This window comes from Syngnathoides biaculeatus, chromosome 7, assembly GCF_019802595.1.
Source record: "Syngnathoides biaculeatus isolate LvHL_M chromosome 7, ASM1980259v1, whole genome shotgun sequence".
NCBI classification, from domain to species: Eukaryota; Metazoa; Chordata; class Actinopteri; order Syngnathiformes; family Syngnathidae; genus Syngnathoides; species Syngnathoides biaculeatus.
Window position 1 is genome coordinate 20,862,488 of NC_084646.1, and position 22,967 is coordinate 20,885,454.

General features: G+C 41.4%; 1 protein-coding gene across 6 annotated transcripts in view; it reads right to left on the reverse strand.

The window, feature by feature from the left end:
• Window positions 1-22,967, reverse strand: part of negr1 (neuronal growth regulator 1) — a 212,992-nt gene that overhangs the window by 42,960 nt on the left and 147,065 nt on the right. For all 6 annotated transcript variants that reach the window (XM_061825427.1, XM_061825426.1, XM_061825425.1 and 3 more), the window contains exons 5-6: window positions 18,176-18,296; window positions 16,028-16,176 (exon numbers count right to left, since the gene is read on the reverse strand). In XM_061825427.1, the coding sequence (XP_061681411.1) occupies window positions 16,028-16,176; window positions 18,176-18,296 (270 nt within the window). The remainder of the gene's footprint in view (window positions 1-16,027; window positions 16,177-18,175; window positions 18,297-22,967) is intronic.

The window sequence follows — 22,967 nt, forward strand, 5'->3', positions numbered from 1 at the left end:
CCTCGTGTGCTAAATAAATGTCCATCACTCGACTACAATTTTACACAAAGTTGTCCGAGCACTCTGAAAGGAGAAAAAAGACTAATCTACCCCTGACATATTAAAAGAGCCTCTACCATGATTTTGTCAAACTACCCCAAGGATCAAGAGGTACATCTCACTTTATGACTTTCATTTTTGAAACTGTTTCTCATGCAAATGAGACATTGCTAACCTTGCCTCCCCCTACTCCAAGGCGGCTTCGCATTATCACGCTGATTGGAGGCGGAGCTATGGGCTTCCTAGTGCCTGCTTGTCTCAAGGGATGACACCAAGTCAGAAGCAAAAAGCGGGCTTCCATAAAGACAGTGTAAGCATGTATTTTGTATTTTCACTCGTGGAGGCAGAACCTCATCACAAACCTATTAAATTTCACTTCTCAATAGGTGTGCAAATTTGGTTACTTGGGCATGCAGGGGGACGCACTGACAAAGACAAATACCATGACCTAATAACACATTGGTCCATTAGTAGGGGTATGTCAGTGAAAACAGAGGAAAGAAAATGCATTCTTAAAATTCAGTCTGTCTTTATTGGGCCACCCTGTATCCCATTCTGATTAATTTAAGCCCTTATTTCAGGCTGCACTCCTGATGACATTTGGGAGATGAAATAATGTCAATTCCAGGAATGTTCCAAACTGTGGCAAATTACTTGTTTTAATAGTCCAGGTTTTAAATGCCACGTGCAGACATATCCGGCAGCCAGACAAAAGAAACACTCAACTCTGTGCATTTTGCATTTTTATGACATGTGTTCCAAAAGACTGATGAGCCTCAAAAAAGGGCGTTAAGAGAAGAAGATACAGTCTGCATAGTTTTCAATCATGTGATCACATTGGAGATTCAGATTGGGAGGATAAAATGGGTTTGAAACAGAAAGACTAGTAGACCAAAGGGTGATCATTTTTGTTGGTTCATTTCTTTCATTTGCAACTGTCATCAGTTAATATCATGTATGTTATAAACAATATAGTATAGGTACATATGCTAAGATGAGGGGTAATGAGGCCACATAGTATAGATGAACTTTGGATGCCGATGCAAAAAAAAAAATAACATGAAAAAGTGGATGTCATAAACAACTACTATCCCTGCACAATTCAAATAAGTCACTGCCCGTATGCAAAGAGGAGACCAAAAACCAAGCTGAGACTGTTTTACTCAATGACCTGAAAAAGCTGACAGCCTGTCTTTACTTCAATTAAAATAGCATTGACTTTGCCTAATATTAGCCTCAAGGATAGTGGTTTGCGGGAGTCAGCAGAATCCCATGAATGTCTACTATACAGTAATAACACAGAAACAACTGACCAATATCCAACATAAGCTATAAAATTGTAAGATTTCTAAAATAAAATGTAAACACTCAAAATAGAGATACACTATGTACTTTAGGCACATTATGAAACATTTTCAGACACCTAACCATTAAAGCTTACCTTCAACAAAGTGTTCAGAACTGATTGATCTGGTTGGTGTAAGATCAACTCTGCTGATTTTTGACAACCACAGTGTCTGTGAAATTATCAGTCTTGTTGTCCTGATTAAAATTGGGTCAAGTAAATGGTGGAATGAGAATTCATCAATTCAAAACACTCAAAAAGGACTACAAACAAAACAGAATGTAGATCTTCACCATCAGCGGCAGTGTCTAAAGGTGCATGACGTGGTGGAAAACCTATTTTTGAAGTCACAGGAAGTGGAGGGTCTCACATTTAAAACAGACACCAACATTTCCATATTCGTCCAAAAAGAAGGTGTGTTTGAGTCACATTGTGGAAATTGTTAAATGATGGGTTTCTTATTTAGGTTCGGATTCAATAATGTACGTTTATTCATATTTTGATATCATACGTGGTTATTTCTACACATGTATGGTAGTTCAAGTTGAAATGTTACTTTACTTTAAATGTTACTTTAAATTCTATTTTGATGGCAGATATTCCAAGAAATGTGAACAAACGTCAACTACAATCCCAAATTGTAATAAATTTCACGTTAAAAGTTCTATTGTATTACCAGTCAATTCCAGGCCCAAAATAAGATATATGAACAATGACCAAAGTGTGACCTCTCAATCTTTATCTTGCACAAGTTGCAATTATCTTCACTCACAGCTTGTGAAATTGTAAACTTTTTGTTCTGGACGGTTTATTCTATGTATAAGAACAAGCCCGGATAAATGCAGAAGGCTGCATCAGGAAGGGCATATGAGCGTTCATATAAAAAATACCATACCGGATTGGTCGTGGCCTGGGTTAACACTGCACGGCACCGTTAACCTCCAGGGTGTCGGTGGAAATTCAACTACTGTGCGTCGAAGACAAAGAAGAGGAGGAAGCCGGATTCATCGGCAGAAGAAGAGGAATGCACAAAGCCTACAACTGAGTGTAGGGACTTTGAATGTTGGCACTATGACAGGAAAAGCTCAGGACATGGCTGACATGATGATTAGGAGAAAGGTTGATGTATTGTGCATCCAATCGAGCAGGAGGAAAGGGAGTAAGGCTAGAAATTTAGGAGCAGGGTTTAAACTATCTTGCCATGGGTTAGATGGGAAGAGAAATGGAGTAGGAGTTATTTTAAAGGAAGATTATCTTGAAGGGGAAAAGAGTATCAGATCGAGTGATCAGACTGAAATTTTAAATTGAAAGTGTTATATATAATCTGATTAACGGCTATGCCTCACAGGTAGGATGTGACCTAGATTTGAAAGAGAAATTCTAGAAGGAACTAGATTAAGTAGTTCTGACCATCCCAGAGAGAGTGTTATGATTGGTGCAGATTATAATGGACATGTTGCTGAAGGAAACAGGGGCGACAAAGAAGTGATTGATAAGTACGGCATCCGGGAAAGGAACTTTGACGGACACATGGTGGTGGACCTTGGAAAAAAGATGGAAATGGCTGTAGGGAACACTTTTTTTCCAGAAAAGGCAGGAACATAGGGTGACCTAGAAGTGTGGAGGTAGAAGCACGCAGGTGGATTATAGTCTGTGCAGACGATGTAATCTGAAGGAGGTTACTGACTGTAAAATAGTGGTAGGGGAGAGTGTAGTTCGACAGCATAGGATGGTGGTGTGTAGGATGACTCTGGTGGTGGGTAGGAAGATTAAGAAGACAATGGTAGAGCAGAGAACCATGTGGTGGAAGCTGAAAAAGGAAGAATGTTGTGCGGCCTTTCGGAAAGAGGTGAGACAGGCTCTCGATGGACAGCAGAAGCTCCCGGAAGACTGAACTACGGTAGCCAAGGTAATCAGAGAAAGAGGCAGGTGAGTACTTGATGTGTCTTCTGGAAGGAATGGGGAGAAGGAGACTTGGTGGTGGGACCCCGAAATACAGGAAAGAGATTAGAAAGGAAGAAGTGGGACACTGAGAAAACTGAGGCGAGAGGAATACATTGAGATGTAACGTAGGGCAAAGGTAGACGTGGCGAAGCCTAAACAAGGCATATGACGACATGCATACCAGGTTGGACATGAAAGAAGGAGAAAAGGATCTTGACGGGTTGGCCAGACAGAGGGATAGAGATGGGAAGGATGTGCAGCAGGTAAGCGTGATTAAGGAAACGATAGAGATGGAAATGTGACTCATGCCAGTAGTGTGCTAAATAGATGGAAAGAATACTTTGAGAAGTTGATGAATGAAGAAAGTGAGAGTGAAGGAAGAGTAGAAGAAGCAAGTGTGAAGGACCAGGAAGTGGCAATGATTAGTAAGGAGGAAGTTAGAAAGGCACTGAACACAATCAAAAGTGGAAAAACAGTTGGTCTTGATGACATACCCGTGGACGTATGGAAGCAATTTGGAGAGGTGGCTGTGGAGTTTTTGACCAACTTATTCAACAGGATACTAGTGGGTGAGAAGATGCCTGAAAAATGGAGGAAAAGTGTGCCAGTTCCCATTTTTAAGAACAAAGGCAATGCGCAGAGCTGTAGGAACTATAGAAAAATAAAGAACAGATTCGAGAGAGCAGACTTCAATTGTTTGGACATGTCCAGAGGTGAGAAAGTGACTATATAGGTAAAAGGGTGGTGAGGATGGAGCGAGAGGAAGACCAAAGAGAAGGTTGATGGATGTTGTGAGGGAACACATGAGGGCAGTTGGTGTTAGAGAGGAAGATCCAGGATAGGCTTACATGGAAAAAGATGACACGCTGTGGTGACCCCTAACAGGACAAGCCGAAAGGAAAAGAAGATATATATACACATACACATTTTATGAGACGCTTATCCTCACAAGGGTCACGGGAGTGATGGAGCCTATCTCAGATGTCAGTGGGCAGGAGGCAGGGTACACCCTGAACTGGTTGCCACCCAATCACAGGGCAAATAGAAACAAAAAAACATCTACACAATCACACTTAAGGGCAAGTTAGAGTCTCCAATTAATGGACCTTTTTTGGGATGTGGGAGGAGATCAAAGTCCCCGGAGAAAACCCATGCAGGCACGGTGAGAACATGCAAACTCCACAAAGGTTGGGCTGGGATTTGAGCCTGATGGTTTTGTTAAGATATGCAATTGGCACATACACCCAGCATAGGCTGAACAACCACCATTTGTATTGTGTATCCAGTTTCTCAAGTCACCAACACTTAAACCATCCATACTTTCGTTTCATTTAATCATTCCTATTTGAAGCTGAAAAAGTGTGGGGATAGCATTCATGTGCCTTCAACAATGCATAAGGGTGCAGGGACAGGTCGAATGCATCTTTTCTTCAATGAATGCTTCCACTTCAACGAGTCCTCAGGGAGCAGATATGTTAAGACAATTTCTTCTTAGCTCTTTCTTCAAACAGACAGACGGGGGCTATCTGATTAATATTTGAGCATGAATCACCAGTGGATCCATCCAGCGCTCAGACACACACTTGCTCCATTACTGTTTAGTACATGTCTTTTGACAGGCAATATCGAGCTTTTTGGATTTACACACAGTGGTGGACTTGCATACTGTACATTGTGGTTGCCCTCATGCAACACATTTGTTTTTTAAAATCTCAACAGCTATTTCATCCAGGAATTCCCTTTTTTTCACCTCGAAAATGTCAGGAATGATGTCGCTCCTGTCAAAACTAAGACCATTCTCAAGCGACCTAAACACTGTTGAGGAACACATTGATGGCCAAGACCTCTAAATCATATTGTCAGAAAGCAGAACGTAAATGGAGAAAAACTAAGCTCCAAATTGACAATGACCTTTACAGGCAGTGTCTTTGTAACTTCAACCAAGAGTTAGTCACAACTCTTTTCTGAAATCATCAGTAAGAACCTCAACAATACTTGTCTGCTGTGGTTGACAAGCTCACACCCCCCTCCAAAAATTGGAACTCATAACAGCCGATAAATGTAATGAGTTTCCCTGTGATTTTAGTCAAAAAATGCAATCCATCAGGTCAAATGTCAGCACAAAATGATAAAATTATTCTAAATCTGAAGCCATCCAGGGAAAACTCTATTACCTTGTCAGAATTTGACACCGTTGAGCAAAAAACTGTAGACAAAACGGTTCAGCAATTGAAACCATGAGCTTTCTCGACTCAATTCCATCAGACTTTGTCAAAACTATTTTGAAGTCAGTGCTAGCTGATTTGCAGTAAATAATCAATTGCTCACCTCAGTCTGACGCATTTCCCAAAGCTCTTAAAGTAGCGGCTGTTAATTAAGCCTCTTAAAAAAAAACAGCGCACTGGACGATTTCAGCAAGCTAGATACTGTCACGACCCATCGGAACGGAGGTAGGACCCAAATGCAAGACTCGGAAGATGCAAGGTAGTTCGGGGAAAAAAGTTTATTATCAGAAGGTCGGGGATCGGACAGGGAGTCACGTGCAGCAGCGGTAGTTGGGACGTCGGGCGGAGAGAACAGGTGAGCGGGCAGGCAGGAGTCAGTACACGCGTGAACGATCAAAGCAGGCAGAAGTGTCAAAGGAGTCAGGCTTACGGGGTCGGTCGGAGAACAGGCGAAGGTCGCTACACACGGGTTGACGATCAGGGATACGAGAGTGCTGGAACGGGACATGCACCTCAACGATGTGGCCGAGAACCGTCGTCATCGGGGTGGATAATCAGCCCGCATGAGGCGCAGGTGTGTGCTTAATTAGCGTGGCCGTGCGGGCACCCGCACAGCCCGGGGTGGAGCGGCAGGATCATGACAGATACCCATCTTAAATCTCCCTTTCATAACAAAGATTGTTGAGAAAGTTATTTTTAATCAACCTAGTATCCATCCATTTTCTTAGCCACTTATCCTCACAAGGGGAGCCTATCCCAGGTGTCAACAGGCAGGAGGCAGAGTACACCCTGAACTGGTTGCCAGCCAAGCGCATGGCACATAGAGACAAACAGCTGCGCTCACAATCACACCTAGGGGCAATTTAGAGTCTCCAATTAATGTTGCATGTTTTGGGGATGTGGGAGGAAAACAGAGTGCCCGGAAAAACCCACACAGGCACGAAGAGAACATGCAAACTCCACACCGGCAGAGCCAGGATTGAACCCTGGACCTTAGAACTGTGAGGCCAATTCTTAACAGCTGTGCCACCAATTCAACTCAGCAATTTCTTGAATTTGAATGGACTTTTTTTTCCAATCAGGTTTCCAAACTCATCACACTACAGAATTGGCTTTTATCAAAGTGCTAAATGGTTGAATACAGACCCGAGTCAAGGTATACATTTTGGGGCTGTTGGATTTCAGTGCAGCTTTTGATACGGTAGCTCATAATATAATGGTGAACAGGATGGAAACTTGGGTAGGACTACATGGAACAGTTCTTCAATGATTCAGGTCCTACCTGGAAGGAAAAGGAGCTACCTTGTTTCTATTGGAAGTGCTCAATCTCAACAAAAGGCAATGACGTAACATAAGTTCTTGGACCCCTCCTGTTCAGCCTGTATATATTACCATTGGGTAATTTTTTTCAAAAAATGTATTTCGACTATCATAGCTATGCAAATGACACACAGTTAAATTTAGCAGTGTCTCCAGATGGCTGGTATTGTGCCACTGTCTAAAGCAGATAAATAACTGGATGAGCCAAATTTTCTTCAATTAAACCACAACAACAATTGTTTTTGACAATAAAGAAAAGAGAATTGCTGTTGGACTCCCTATCTTTAAAAACCAAAGACTAAGTCCAAAACCTTAGTGTTCTGGTAGATTCCGACCTGACTTTCAACAGTCATATCAAATCAAAACCTGCCTCTTACCATCTGAACAACATATTTAGAGTGAAGGAATTTAGAGGAAGAGAAAGGTTCCTAAAGGGAGTGGCCGTGGGTAAGAATAAAAAGCTCGAGTGTGGATGTTTTAAAGGAGTCTCGGTGACTCCATTCATTTGAACATACTCAACGAGGTGCATGCTGTTTGCATACATACTGTACAGTCACAAACTTCTCTATTTCATCCTCAGGCATGAATATAGTTATGAATGAATGAATAGTTATGAATGTGATTAAGTGTTGATTTGAAACACAATATTTGATGCTCCTTACACGGCTTGGGGCAGCGCGGCGGCCATTTGGTTTCTCACTTCCGCAAAAACACGGAAATGTATTTTCAGCGTCAGTAAAAGCCTGCGTGCATTTTGATTGGCTGTAAGCTGCAACATTGCGATAATGTGCGCCGGCGGCAGAAAAAGTGACTGATCAGTCGGAAAACAGCTGCCAAACCATGTATACTGTGTGATAATTCTGTCGGGTTTGGCCATGACGCTCAATGTGCTTGGAGCCTTAAGACAACTAGTCCAGTCGCAATCGATTCTATGCCATTAAAACTGTTCTGCACGTTTTACTTTGGATTTTATTTTAAAGACTTTTAGGGAACTGTTGGGAACACAGGCAGTGTTGACTTTTAGATGTTGTTATCCTTCCTGGGTTTTATCACATTTGTACAATTGAGTTTTTATTCAAACAAAGAACCCAAGGGGAAAAAAAAAAAAAAAAAAAACATCCGGTGATACATTTTCATTTTACCGTAGAAAAAGAGGATATTAAAAAAACAATAGCTAAAATGCAATTGTCAAAAATGTGATTTTAACAGCTTTCTTTTCTTTGCAAACTTCTTGCCCTTACGCTTGAAGTAATTTAGAGGTGCATGTCATTAAATACCTCTTTGTACAAGTCAACAAAGACAGGGACAAACACAGTAAACTTGTAGATGGGTGTAATAATGAATTAACTAAACATCTATATTATGCAACTGATTGTTAATTTATCATGTGTTGAAGCAAATGAGTGCACTGTTGGGAACACAGGCACTGTTGAGTCAGCCTCAAGTAATTTGTGGTCCAAAGAACAAAGTCAAGGCATCTATTTAAATGCAAGTTACATCCAAGAATTCATGCATACCTCTGCTATAGCGGCTCCTCCAGGTAACTACATTTTTGCTGTTTAGAAATTTTATACGAACAATAAACAATCTTGTCAGCACATGCTGAGTGAACAATACTAAAAATGTACTAACATCAACTGACTATTCTAACCATGATCCAACTCCCCTGAAATGATTATATATACTGTATATTTGGTGCTAAAGTAGTTAGTTTGTCGCCAAGCTTTATAATTATTCATTCTGTCATTTTTAATTCTGCCCAGACTGTGTATCATCCCGCGGGGCATCCATTGTGCTCAGTCATCCTGGGATAAACGTTTCTAGCTTCAAGAAATGGTGTGGCGGGGGTGCTGAGTGTACAGCCCGCTGGGCTGCTGCATGAACACATTGTCACAGTACTGAATGCTTCCTCATCACGGTGCAACTGGAAAAAAAAATGTTAATGGATTTTAGATTGCCTAAATATGGAAATCCAGGTATTCAAATTATAATTAAATGATGCAATATTTTTAGTCTGCTTTTAGGAGAAGACATGTCATGCATACGGGAATGTTTTCACACAAAAAAGTGACCAAGACTAAAAACAATCAATGCGCACCCTGTCAGGATTCACCTAGTGTGATTGACATATTCGGATAAAATAAAAAAAAAAAACAAAGTTATATCACACCATCATGAGTGCAACTTTAAGAATTTCTAAAGGCCAGTTTTTACTCCCGCTGTCGACAATGCCTGCATTGCATGACCTAAGCATTGCCCCGTGGAGCATCTCTCCATAGCTTGCTGCACACGTCCAAAAAAGTTGCTGCGCATGGAAAGCCGAAGATTTCGTCCCTTGAGACTGGTCTGTTTTAGTCAAATGCTTTGATGACCTACAGACAGTGTTCCACAGTCACCATTGTTGTTGCTTTGTTCACTGTTAAGGAAAGGAAAGTGAAAATGGAAAGAAAAAAAAGAAAAATGGCTACCGGAAATGACCAACAAGTGCTGAGGTAACTCCACCCTATTGTATTCAAGCCAATACTATCTGAAGCCACACCTCTGACTTGGAGAAGAACTGCAGCAGATTTTTTAAACTGAGCGTGTGAGTTACGCTCAAGTTTAAAGGCAAACTAGACGCGGGGAAAGCTCAGTGACGTCAGCGCAGTTGCCGCATGCGCGCGTATACGGACACCTTTAGTTTCATTTCCCACCTGGCTTCAGTACGATTTGCTATCATGGTGCAGTTCTCACCCTTAGCGCTCATCTCCCTGTTCCTTTACTCAGTCACAATCACATGCTGGGCGCAAACAACATCCTGTCAGATGGGGAGACATGTCCGAACAACGCCAACACGTGCTGATTGATAGGTGTGACAAACGAGCACAATGCTCATTAACCAAATTGGCAGCAGTGTCTCTCTTGCCTAAGGGAGGCTGGATGGTGATGGAGGGAAAGTGACTTACTACTTTTTTCCTCATCAGTCTCTTCTTATTACTGCTTGGGTGTGGGGGATGTTGAGTTGGGAGGGACGAGAACAGGAAAGAAGAAATGAAGGCAAAGGTATAGAAAGAGAAATCTCCACTGGAGCTCACCCAAGGTGGGCAGAGGGGATAAGAGCTTGACCAATTAAGTTGGAGGACTTCTCAGAAAATTGGAGAGAACAGCTTCACTTCTTTTCATCAAATTTTACTCCAGCAGCTGAAATGGGAACTTAAACTGCAGTAAATGTTGTTACCCAAAGCAAAATAGGGATAACACAAGCTAGAAGTAACTAACTAACTAACTAACTAACTAAATAAATAAATAGATGGCTACAATATGTTTTTGTCTTTTGGCCCTAATAGCATCTGGACACAAACACATGGTGAACATATTGGTTGGTGTGAGTCCATTCTTGAATCCTTGCTCTTTTGTGTCTCTAAATTTTTTTTAGCATATGCAACGTGTAACATGTGATTCCAAATCTGTGATGCTCAGTATTTGTCTTTATTGAAAGACATTAGCATATATTTATGTGTGTTTATGGAACTGAAGGATTTAAACACAGCTACAGCTTGCTGTAAAATCAGCAGACTTTGTATCTTTTCTGTTTATTTATAGTCAGTGAAATAACTTTTGCTTGTTTTAACAATTTGCGTTCATCATTTAAACATGTTCAAATGTTAAAATTTCACTAAATGATCGGCAATGTCACAAGGGTTAACAGTAGAGATGTCCATCGTCACATGTCATTTTATCAACCTCACCAATTATGGGAAGAGTTTTTCTTAGGCTAATACTATTTAGACCACTGTACAGGAAGAACCTTTCAACATCACATTAAAAAACATGTAAAGTAGAAACCAGAGTATTGTCCCTTTTTCACATAGTATGAACTAATGTTTAAACCCTTGCCACACAAGAGCCAGTGCTTCCACTTTAAATTCAACGCAATGTATGATGCTACGTGAAATATGCAAGCCTCATTCCCTTCCCAATCTTGCTATCGATTAGTTTGCAAAAACCCATCCGAACTCACCTGTGGTCTCCCCTCTGGATTTTGTTATTTGTGTTTGTGAGAGTGCCACAGCGACGGCATAACATTCCTCATTAAGGGCGACAGCAGAGTTGTCCTCTCTTTCATTAGTGGAAATCATCGGAGCAAAAACAGGCATGGGGAAACACTTTTTGTGGATGTGAAAGCAGGAGGTAGAAGAGTCAAACTATGACAGAGGATGGAAAGGAGATGGCGGAGAGGACAAAAGAAAGAATCAGAAAATCTGGAAAAAAAATGTAAAAGTGTGCCAGAAAGGCAGACAAAGGGATAAAGAATGGGGATATTGAAGTTGTGGGCGGTCATAAAGGATTCCATTTCCTCAAACTATGCTGAGGGTTTCTCTCTCTTTCCTTCAGGCCATGCCAGCGTCACATTAAGATCACCCATTGGAAGATCTGAGGCAGGCTTTTGATGTTCTATGTGCATACACAAACAAGACTGTGGAGTGTTCCTTTGACAACAACTTAATGCTACAGAAGTATATTTTTGTCTTCGAAGTCCCTGGCCTGCAAGGGACATTGTTATCATCTAAGAGTGGTGTGCCAACTGGTAAATAATTAAATGTACCTGTTCATATTTCATCAGTGAATATATTAAAGAGATCTTTTTCCTCTTATCTTTGCTCTATAATGTTCTACGATCCTTAACTGGCATTGCTTCTTGCAGCTTGGCAGTTGCATTTGGTGGACAAGAGAAGTGAGCACTGTCTTTCAGGTCCCATCCAACAGAGGCTCAATAAAACATTGTATATAATCCTTGTAAAATACCACATTTACTCTACTCAATAACCACATGCTTGATGCACATACACTGTCTCAATTACTTGTCGGTTGAAAACAGCTCAATCATATAAGACTGTCCCCAAATAGATAATTCCTTTTTTTCCCCCAAGAAAAAAAAAACAAAACAAAAACAAAACGAACTAAAAAACTTGGTGGTAACTGTAATTATCTTAATTCATAGCAACCTGTATTAACATATAGGCATTAAAGCGGTCACGGTTATAGAGCAAACAAAAACACACATTTAGATTGTCTCGCAAACAAATCAAACTGGCTGTTGTTCCCTGTAACACATTGAAGACAATGTTTTGGACAGTGCATCTTTTCCAATATTATTTAATACCATTATAACACCAAAGTTTAATAGAACAGGTTTCACTCAGATACAGACCCGCCGTTATTGACCAAAGAAGTTGAGTGGACAGAATCAGCATCATATCCAGTGGTTGTCTGAGCAAACCAGACAGATGAGCATTGCTACCAATACTGCAGAGGTTAAACAGAGGGCACGTTGGGGGTGTGGGGGGTGGGGGGGTGGTGTCTGTCAGTGGCTAGACTACACACCGATCACAAAATTAAATTGTCTGCATAATTGTCATTCCAAAAGGAAACCTTTTTGAAAGATGAAGCCCAAGAACGGGTGCAAAACATCTGCACTAAATGGAGGACTGCAGTCTGCAACAGGGATCCAAACCGTAGCCAAAAAAAGGTTACGGGTGTAATTATGTAAGGTTGTGTATGATTCAAGATAAACAATGCACTTCCTTTTTAAGCAGCACTCTCTTAAAGGCTTTACAGTCATGACGTACCACTTCGACCAATCACAGGCGGGTTCAGTCACCTTTAGCCAGGCAAATCAGATCTCAGCTGGTAATCATTGACTGCGCGCTGCCCTCAAAGGGAGAAAGGAGAAACATATTGGGGGAGAAAGACACTGTATAGAAGTTGAATTACAGATGGAGAAATGCCGTTGTGAAACAAAATATAGGTTATGAGCAAACAAAATCTCTAAAATGGCTCCATTGTTAAGATCTCCTCATTTAAAATAGGTAAAATAGTTTGAAAAATTGTTTCCCAATCAAGATTACAAACAGAAAAAGGGAAACACACTTTTTTTTTTATATGACATTATTTTATTTACTTGCACTGATTTGTAAAGTTGCCGTTTTGCTTTTATTTTGTAAATGAGAAAACACACTGATGTGATCATACGTTTGATTACCCGGGCAGAATTTGTAAGTTGTGTACAATTCTTTAAAGAAATCATAAAGGATTTGGCAAAACACATTGAATTTGATTTTTAATGGCATTCAAATCAAACTGTCAGGCACTTCAGAAATGCACAATCATTAAACAATACAAAACAAAAAAGAAAATAATGATAATCCTCGTTCAGTCATCAGTCAAATATACTAAAAAACAAACAAACAAAAAAAAAGGTATGTCATCTTTTAAGCACAACTGTGCATATCCACCATCATACGTATTTGTTTGAATATGTGTTACTTGAAAATAATAAATGCCAAAAAGTTTTTAGATTTGCCTGAGGTATTGATTACAAGCAGATGTAGACGACTAGGGAAGCTACTTGAAAATACATCAGAATAAATCTTCCAGACCTTTGCTTCACATAAATTTGCCCATCTGGAGCTTTGAAAATTTAAATTGAATACACCTGGATTAGCGGAACCATGTACTGTGAGCATCATGATCCACCCCCATCTACATATAAACTCGGCCACAGGGCAGTATTCTAACACAACACAGACCCCAAACACAGCTCCAAAAATGACCTGTGGCTTGCTAAAAAAGATGAGGGTAAAGGTGATGGAGAGGCGAAGCATGTCTCCAGATCAAACTGGGGTTTCCTCAAATAGAAAGTGGAGTTGCACAGGGCTCTTACAATCACCAGCTCTGTACACAGTTAAGAAAATAAGTATTTGAACACCCTGCTATAATGCATGTTCTCCCACTTAGAAATCATGGAGGGGTCTGAAATTTTTATCTTAGGTGCATGTCCACTGAGAGAAATAATCTAAAAAGAAAAATTCAGAAATCACAATGTAAGATTTTTTTAACGATTTATTTGTGTGATAAAGCTGCAAATAATTATTTGAATGCCTGAGAAAACCAATGTTAATATTTGGTACAGTAGCCTTTGTTTGCAATTACGGAGGTCAAAGGTTCCCTGTAGTTGTTCACGAGGTCTGGACACACTGCAGGAGGGATTTTGGCCCACTCCTCCCTACAGATCTTCTCTAGATCAGACACGGGTTTCTGGGCTGTCGCTGAGGAACATGGAGTTTCAGCTCCCTCCAAAGATTTTCTATTGGGTTTAGGTCTAGGTTTTAGGTATTTGATATAAAACAACATTATGCCAAAAGTGAAACATGGTAGTGGCAGTGTGATGGCCTTGGGCTGGTTTGCTACATCCGGACCAGGACAACTTGCTGTGATTGATGGAGCAATGAGTTCTCTTGTGTACCAGCAATTCCTGAAGGAAAGCGCCCACCCATCTGTTCATGCCCTCAAATTCAAACGCTCTTGGATCATCCAGCAGGACAACGATCCAAAACGTACCATGAAGTCAACCTCTGAATGTCTCAAAAAAAAAAAAAAAAAAAAAAAAGACTAAATTAAGGTTTTGGAATGGCCAAGTCAAAGTCTGGTTTTAAAACCAACTGAGATGCTATGGTGTGACCTTAAATAGGCGTCTATCTATCTATCTATCTATCTATCTATCTATATCTATCTATCTATCTATCTATCTATCTATCTATCTATCTATCTATCTATCTATCTATCTATCTATCTATCTATCTATCTATCTATCTATCTATCTATCTATCTATCTATCTATCTATCTATCTATCTATCATTGCGCAGAGTGGGGTTAAACAGAACTTGTCATCGCTTAAAAATGGGGTACATCACACACATAGGAGCACATAGGGTAAAAAATTCCTCCCCCGTTCCACTGCTTTCGTAAAACAGATTCTGCAATTGTTAGGGACTGTATTTGTTTTTGTAATCATTTGATTTCTTTCATTCAGTCTGACAGATTGATTGATTCAATCCTACAAAGTTAAGAATCAAAAGTGTTGAATATCCAAACTCCACAGATATTTAACACATTTCTGTTGCAACAGCTGACTTTGAGTACAAACAAGTCAACAAAAATCTATGGTTTTGCTATGACAGAGAAGTCCATTCCCAAAAGTTTACAAATCTGTGAAAAATTCCATCTGATACAAGAGTGGCACTAAACATCTGGATTGGACTGGATCAAGCTAAAAATGACACCTTTTACAGAGAACAACCTTTGAACCCACCCAGCCCAACTCCCCAAGTTACAGTAACTGACCCATCTGTATGACACAATATTCAAAGTGACTAGATTTGTACTCTGAGACTACAAGTAAATTGTATATTGGTGATACAAGTTGCAGCTGACAGAATACCAACGGATAACTTCAAGTTTGGTACGAAACATGTCAAACAAATTTATTTACTACTGTATTACAATTCAATGCCCATCAGGAAAACTTGAAACTGGTTAGTGTTAACTATAAATAATTGTTCATATTTTGCAGGTAGCACTGCCACTTTATATTCTGGTCACCTGTTTTTCTTTTTCTTTTTTCACTAATGTCCTATCAGATGGTTAGACACAAAGAATACACAAGCATCTCTCATTCCAAACCCCCCAAAACCTATAATGTAAAAAGATGAAATGTTCCAGTCATTTTTGTGATATTAATATACAGCATTGTATTTCATTACAGTTTATCACCAGCTACAGTATCATCATCTACAGTATGTGGTTATCATCATCTACAGTATGTGGTCGTTTTTTTGCAGTCTGCCAAGTTGTGCACCAGCAGTTTGGCTTTTTCCTTCCTTCACCTTTTGAACTCAGTTTGGTATCTTTGAAAAGTATAAAAGTTATGAAAGGGTTGACTTGCACTCATCTCTTGGAGTCTGAGTCAGCCTGCATTCTCAACGATCAACTTAGAATCGCTGACCTATGTGCTAAACTGCGATCTACGTCCTGCAATTGTGCTTATGTTAAGCTGAAGCTAAAGACATATGTTAATGCTCATGCAAATACAGAATTTCAAAGCAGTCCCACAGCAACACACAGAAAAGATATCCAGTTTTATATACACACAGACACACGTACAGTATTTATATTTATATAAAAAATAGCTAGTGGTTATTCCTGTGTTCTTAAATCCTATAGCTACAGTTAAGATCCTTCTGAGATCACAAACTGCCCTGGGGAGTCACCGGGCTCTTCAATACTCCAGGATAAGAAATAAAAACAATCCGGTATAATGGCACCGGTACTTACGGATGAGAGGCACACTGGCATTAGCAGTCCCAAGCTTATTGGTAGCGACGCACGTGTAGTTCCCGTAACGATCCTCTGTCATGTTGGTCACCGTAAGGACTGATCTGGAACTGAGGCTCTTGATGTCAATGCCCTGGCCCTTGATAATCCTGTAAATTGAGCACAATGCCAACACATTAAGCCTTTATTTCTCACCCCACACAAACAAAATGTCAAGGGGGAGGAGGAAGGTGTCAAGGACAGCACAAATGTTTGTCATTCTGCCACTTAGTAGCACTTCAATACCCTCTTCAGCAGGTCTAGTTATTCTTTGGTGTGCCACATCTGAAACCTTGAATAGGAAGGTTGAATGAGTCAAACATGTCAAACAGATGTGTGATACTTTATAATAAATTGTTTCCATGTTGTGCTGTGGTTTGAAATTAATGAGAAATTAGGGTATCCCTGTCACAAACCATTATATTTTCCAGAGAGCAGGCATATAATATGCGGTATTTTTACTGCGAACTTCCATCGACCTTCAGCTTTGCTTTGTTCACAGTATGAGGAACTCCGGCTACAACCACTTTTTCAGATGTTATGTCAAGCAATTTCCCATGGTGACATCCTCACTAATAATCTTGATGGTAGTCTCCAAGTGAGCTTGTCTCTTTTTTGAGTCAACATTAAACAAGACCACACTCTCCTCATTCAGAGTGAAAGAACCGCCACCCAGACATACACAGGACTCCCTGGCCTCCATTCAAAGCAGTGACAGATCATGAAAAGGAGTTTGTCAAAGACTGTTACGCTTTTCCATCAGTGGCAAACTGGCAGCAGCACTGAACTGATGTCAAGGCTGTAAAACACCTACAGTCAAGAAAAGGAACACACTCAGAAAACAAAAGTGGTCCTCAATTTCTCCTTAGTGGTGTTGTAGAGATGATAAGCTACTCTATGTATATGTATTCGTTGTTGAACAGCAAATACTTCTGTCCTTTAGTTGATATCAATGTAAGTTAAGAAGTAAGTTAAGATATCAACGTGTACAAAAATACCTCTTAGAATCAGCTTGAAAGTAAAATCCTGGTAATTTGCTTCCTTAGCATTTTTAAATAATGGAATCCAGCCCATAATTACGATTAGCGCAGCATGAGCTCAAAATTGAAATTGTGCTCAGCAGGAGTAGTTAAACAGTGGTTCATGGTCTTTCTTTTTTAATTCAGCAACACTTGAATGTAAAACAACTGATATGCATGCAGAGATTGATTTTAGAGGATTGCCAGGCAACATTTTATTAGGAGTCTTTTGTTGGAGCATTTACGTCCCCTCTCCCAAGCTTCCAGTCAAAAGGAGGGACAAACCATTTTTCTTCTGAGGGAAAATAGATAACAAAGTCACCTCGCTTTAATTAATTGTCAGTAACATTTTATAATGTTGTCATTATCTCTCTTTCTCTCTCTCTCTAAATCAAAAAATCTACAGAAACAACAAAAATGGATATATCTGCTTTTGCGTCTGAACTCTTCATTTATACAGTGTGTGTGCGTGTGTGTATATATATATATATATATATATATATATATATATAATATATATATACACACACATACAAACTGCGATTCTTTCTATATTTGTGCATCATTTAAATATTTTTGCTAAATAGCATCTACTGTGCATATGACTGAAAATAAACAGAATATTATTGATCAATGATTGAGAAACAACGATAAAACATTGATTTTTAATTATGTAGTATTAGAAGAAAAACTGTCCCTAATGATCAAAACAATATTGGAGTATACTGTATGTGTACAATAATAAATTGTAGTCAACAAATCTACCATTAACGATAGCTGCATGAAACAAAGCACACAAGCGACTGAACTTGTTTTGTTCTTGATGGATTATTTAGGTTGATGCTATGGCAATATATGATGTGTTTTCCTTCATGTGTGGCCCCATGAGGAACCAAGGTTGTGATTTGGTTCTCAATCTAAAAGTGCTGAACCCTGGTTTATGCCTTGGCTGGATTTTTGAGGCCATAACCCCACAAGAACTGCCTTTGGTCTAAATTAAAGCTGTGACAGAGGACAGACCCTGCTGCGGAACAAACTGGAACACAGCTTATTCAAGTGACCAATAATGCTAAAGCAATTTCTTTCTCACCTTTTCTCCCCTTTGTACCACTCAAATGTGGGGAAAGGCACAGCAGCTGCCTCGCACCTCAGCAGAGCAGTGCGTCCCAAACCAACTCCATGGCTTTTCATCTCATGGATGGATGGCGCAACTGCAGAAAACAGATAGAAATAGCGATCAATTAATAGAAGGTATACAAATTAGCAGAAGCACATTTCTATTGTTCTCCAAAGTAAAATGTTTCTGACAATTCAGACATTGAGTGCTAAATTTGGTGGTTTATTGAAAAAAAAAAATGGTGAAAAATGACAGCCTTCAAAATTACAGTCACTGTACACATTCTGCAACACTTCTAAAAGAGGCTTAGCTGGGGAGGAGAGTAGACATCCTTCGCCAATGTTAGGAAAATGAAATGACTTGTACTGGCTGGTGATAAATGGCTTAATGGGAGATGAAAGACTCAATGGCGGCAGCAGGTTCTGTGAATGCAAAATGAGGCTCCTTTTATGTAAGGGAATGTGAAGAAAATCTTGATTCCATTGTTGTGAGGGCAGCCAAACATGTTGAGAATTCCTGAGGCAAACCATGCCTTTGTGTTTGAAATATTTAACTTCCTCGGAGTCGAGCTAGCCTTGAAAGAAATAGAACCCATGTACTCATGTAAAGTAGAATACAACCACAGCTTTTTTGTTTGTCCTCTTTAAAGATAAAATGTTACATTCAGTACATTACTTGCTACAGTTTAACACGGCTAGTAGTGGTTGCCTGTTATAAAGGATAACCATTTCGTGATTCCCCTCATGGTGAAGGGAGTGTAGATGTTACCCACACTGCTGTCTGTGCTGCTGATCTTTATTCATCCCTATATTTACTGCTTATTTACATTATGCAACACCCACAATGTCTTCCTTTAGGTCTTCACAAACCGGGTATTGATATAAAACTAAAAAAACACAACAGCAAAAAAAATATATATATATATTATATCAGAGCTACAAACCGACGTACATTGGTCACATTCCTCAAATGGCTCCTGATAATCATCCTTGGCCTTCTATCAGTGAAAATATCTGAGAAAAGAAATCTGAAAGTGATGAAGAGTGGAATGTGAACTATTTCCAAAGGGTTAGTTCGCTGCTAACCTGTACAAATCTACAGACATCTGACAGATGAGGTGGAATCCCAGAAATATGTGCTGTACGAAAAAGATCCATGTGAGCTTTTGTGAAAGTGGACTGTGATCGTGTAGGAGAGGCCAAGGAAGGTGACAATGTGCTGTGAGATGATGAATTCCCTTGCACCAACATTCTCCTGCCACCTAATGAACACACTCATGACTTGAGTCTGCTGATTTCCTGTCCTTGCACGTGTGTGCCAATTACATCACTCCTTCGGCTCTTCCAACGCTGGGTTGACTAATCTGAAAGGTGGGTTCAGCTATGGCTTTTCCTATTCACTTATCACTGTAGGAAGTGTTAGATGCCATGCTGTGGGGTAGAGCGACACTTTGACTGCCTTTCCATGCTGGCTGTGCGTGTTAATGGGTGCGCAGGCTTCAAGTGTGCATACTCTTACTAAAAAAGTAATGACTCAGTTCAAATTCTCACCCCACTCAATTTGAATCCTTCGTGGTAATCACACCACACTGTCATCTTGGTGAACAATAAAAATGCATGCGCGCACGCAAACACATATACAGTGTGCCTGTGCTGATGGACAATAAAAGAAAACGTTCTGTAGCATATCCAGTGTGGTAAGCATTCTCTACCACTTTTACAGGCTCATGAAGTAAATGAAAGCTACAATTAGTATTGATCGACGACACAGAAATATTAGGTACAGTACATCACAAATTGGACAGAATCAATGGCTTAGTAGGTTCTCATAATCATCCACTGGCGTCTTTGTGCTCTGACATTGATTATCTTCAGTCTCTGAGAGCATAATGGTGAAGTTTCAGGAATGGTTTTGAGTACAGAGGAAAGTAATATTTTGGTTCAAGCTCAAGATTTATAACTTAAAATGATCCCCTCATGTCATAGTCATGTCTTTGATAGAGGTTGTTGTGATTTGGGATAGTTTTGGAAGTCTACATATTGAATTTTGGTGATCATTTTGTTAACAATTGTGTTGCTCTTTTTCAATTTGATCAATATAACATTATAACATTTATACCATCCATCCATCCATCCATCCATCCAGCCATCCATTTTCTTAGCCGGTTATCCCCACGAGGATTGTGGGAGTGCTGAAGCCTATCCAAGCTGTCAATGGGCAGGAGGCAGGGTACACCCTGAACTGGTTGCCAGCCAATCTCAGGGCACACATTCATACCAATGTCTTAATTTTCTATTGCCGCTACATCTTCAGCAAGGCCGAAAAAGATTTTACTGCTTGGGAGCACCCAACATTAGGGGCAAACACAAAAAGTCTAAGCAAGTACCCAAAACTACATTTTAGATTAAATCTAAAAAAGAAAGCAGCAAAAAGTACTATTAACTGGAGTGAATGCAATCAAAGACCTCTGCCTCCTCTTAACTTAAACACCTTTGTATTGGAATCACTGACGGTGTAGTTGTACACACGCCTGCCTTCAGTGCGGGCAGTGTGGGATCGATTCCTGCTGTGATGGTGTTGATATCTGCCCTGTGCCTGACTGGTGACCAGTTGAAGGTGTAGTCCACCTTTTGGCCGAAGCTAGCAGGGATAGGCTCCAGATTTCCCGCAACCCTCGTGAGAATTAGCGGCTTGGATAATGACATGACATGACTTTTGGATTGCTTTTTTTTTTCTTCTCTAAACTGCTGGACTTACACTTGCTGAACTACTTTTATGTTTTTCATGCTCATATTTTTCAGTTGGATTGAATATGCTTGAGTTATATTTTGTTACAGTTGGCATTTAGGTGTTTTGTGCTTTCCAGTCAACCGTTCTTTTCTTTCAAACGAAGCAATATATTTATCGGAAGAAGAAATGGTGGAAAAAATATTTCATATTTATCCCATTCGTGGGCAGCGTCCCATATTTTGGGACATTATGATTTTCACGCATTATATCCTGCAGTATATCAAAATATTTAAGTGTGTCATGCTCCTGGATTCCAGCCAGGGCTGGGCGTGGCCAGCCAATCAGAAGGTGCACACCTGCGCCTCATGACCACTGATTAGACCCAGTACATATAGGACCCGGGGGACGACAGATACTCCGCTAGATCGTTGCTCTTCATGCCTCGTTCCCGCACTCCTGCTTTCCTGACTTCTGATCTCCGTGCACCGACCCACGCCTGTCCACTGACCACCCTCGTAAGCCCATTCGTACTGGTTCTACGGATTGTTTGGACTGTCTACCTGATCTCAGACCTCAGACCGAATAAAGGTTTCCTCTGTACTGTCTGCTGTCTCTGGAGTCGTGCATTTGGGTCCACCCTTGAGCCCCGCATCGTGACAGAACGATCTAGCCAGAACATGGACCCAGCCGACTCTGAAGCCATTCGCTGTGCGCTGCAAGTGCAGGGCAAACGCCTGGGTGAGCAAGAGGTCGCTCTCCAGGGTATGACTCACCAGATCCAGGAGCTCTGCGCCCAGCTGGAACCGTGGCTAGCCTCCCAAGCTAGCGCGGCCGCTCCTGTGCCTCCCCGTGCCGCCATCACTGTGCTCTCTCGACCAGAGCGGTTCTCAGGCGACTCCGGTAACGTCAAGCCCTTCCTGGCGCAGTGCGATCTCCACTTTGAGTTGCAAGCGTCCGCTTTTCCCACGGACCACTCCCGGATCGCCTTCTTCATTTCCCACATGACAGGGAGGGCGGAGGCATGGGCCACCGCCGAGTGGAGCCGTAACTCGGAGACCTGCCGCTCATGGGCGAGCTTCGTCTGCGCGCTCACCCAGGTGTTCCAGTACGCGGCTCCGGAACGCCAGGCGGCGTCCTCGCTCATGACAATTCGCCAGGGACGTCGCCGCGTGTCCGACTACGCCATTGAGTTCCGGATTCGGGCTGCCGAGAGCCGTTGGAATGAGGAAGCCCTCCATGACGCGTTTTACGAGGGACTGTCCCCACAGATCCGTGGCCACCTCGTGGCCATGGATCTTCCGCCTTCGCTTAACTCCCTCATCGCATTGGCCCTCAAGGTGGACCAGAGCCTCACCGTGCAGAGGCAGATGGAGGGCCTGAGGGAGGAGGAGAGGGAGAGTCTCAGTCCGGTTGCTTCCGCTTCCCGGCCACCCGTGTTGTCGGCTTCATCGGAATCCATGCAAGTGGAGGGGCTTGGCGGCTCAGCGGAGGAGCGCTTACGTCGGTGACGTGAGGGACGCTGTTTTTACTGCGGGCGTCTGGGACACTTGATCGCCCGCTGCCCGACTCGACCAGGGCACACTGACATCAGGATCTCTACTCCGGTGAGTGTGCGGTACACCGCGGCGGGGTCAGGGAGGTCCCTTCTTCACCTCACCTTGGGAACGGACTCCCGTTCATGCACTGTGACGGCTTTCATAGATTCTGGGTCGGAAGCAAACCTGATAAATCCCCGCGTGGTCGAAGAGCTGGGGGCAGCAACCTTCCCCACGCAACGGTTTCGTCACGCCTATGCCGCCAACGGCAAGTTCCTTTGTCGGGTTACACATCTCACTCAGACGCTACGTATGAGCTTTCCGGACGCTCACTCGGAGCGTATTAGCTTCCATGTCTTCAACGCACGTAGTAGCGACATCATCTTGGGCAGCCCGTGGCTCAAAGAACATAATCCGCACATAGATTGGACCACGGGTCAGATCAAGACTTGGGGAGAGGACTGTCTCAGTCGCTGTTTCGCTGTCCGGAGAGACAGGGG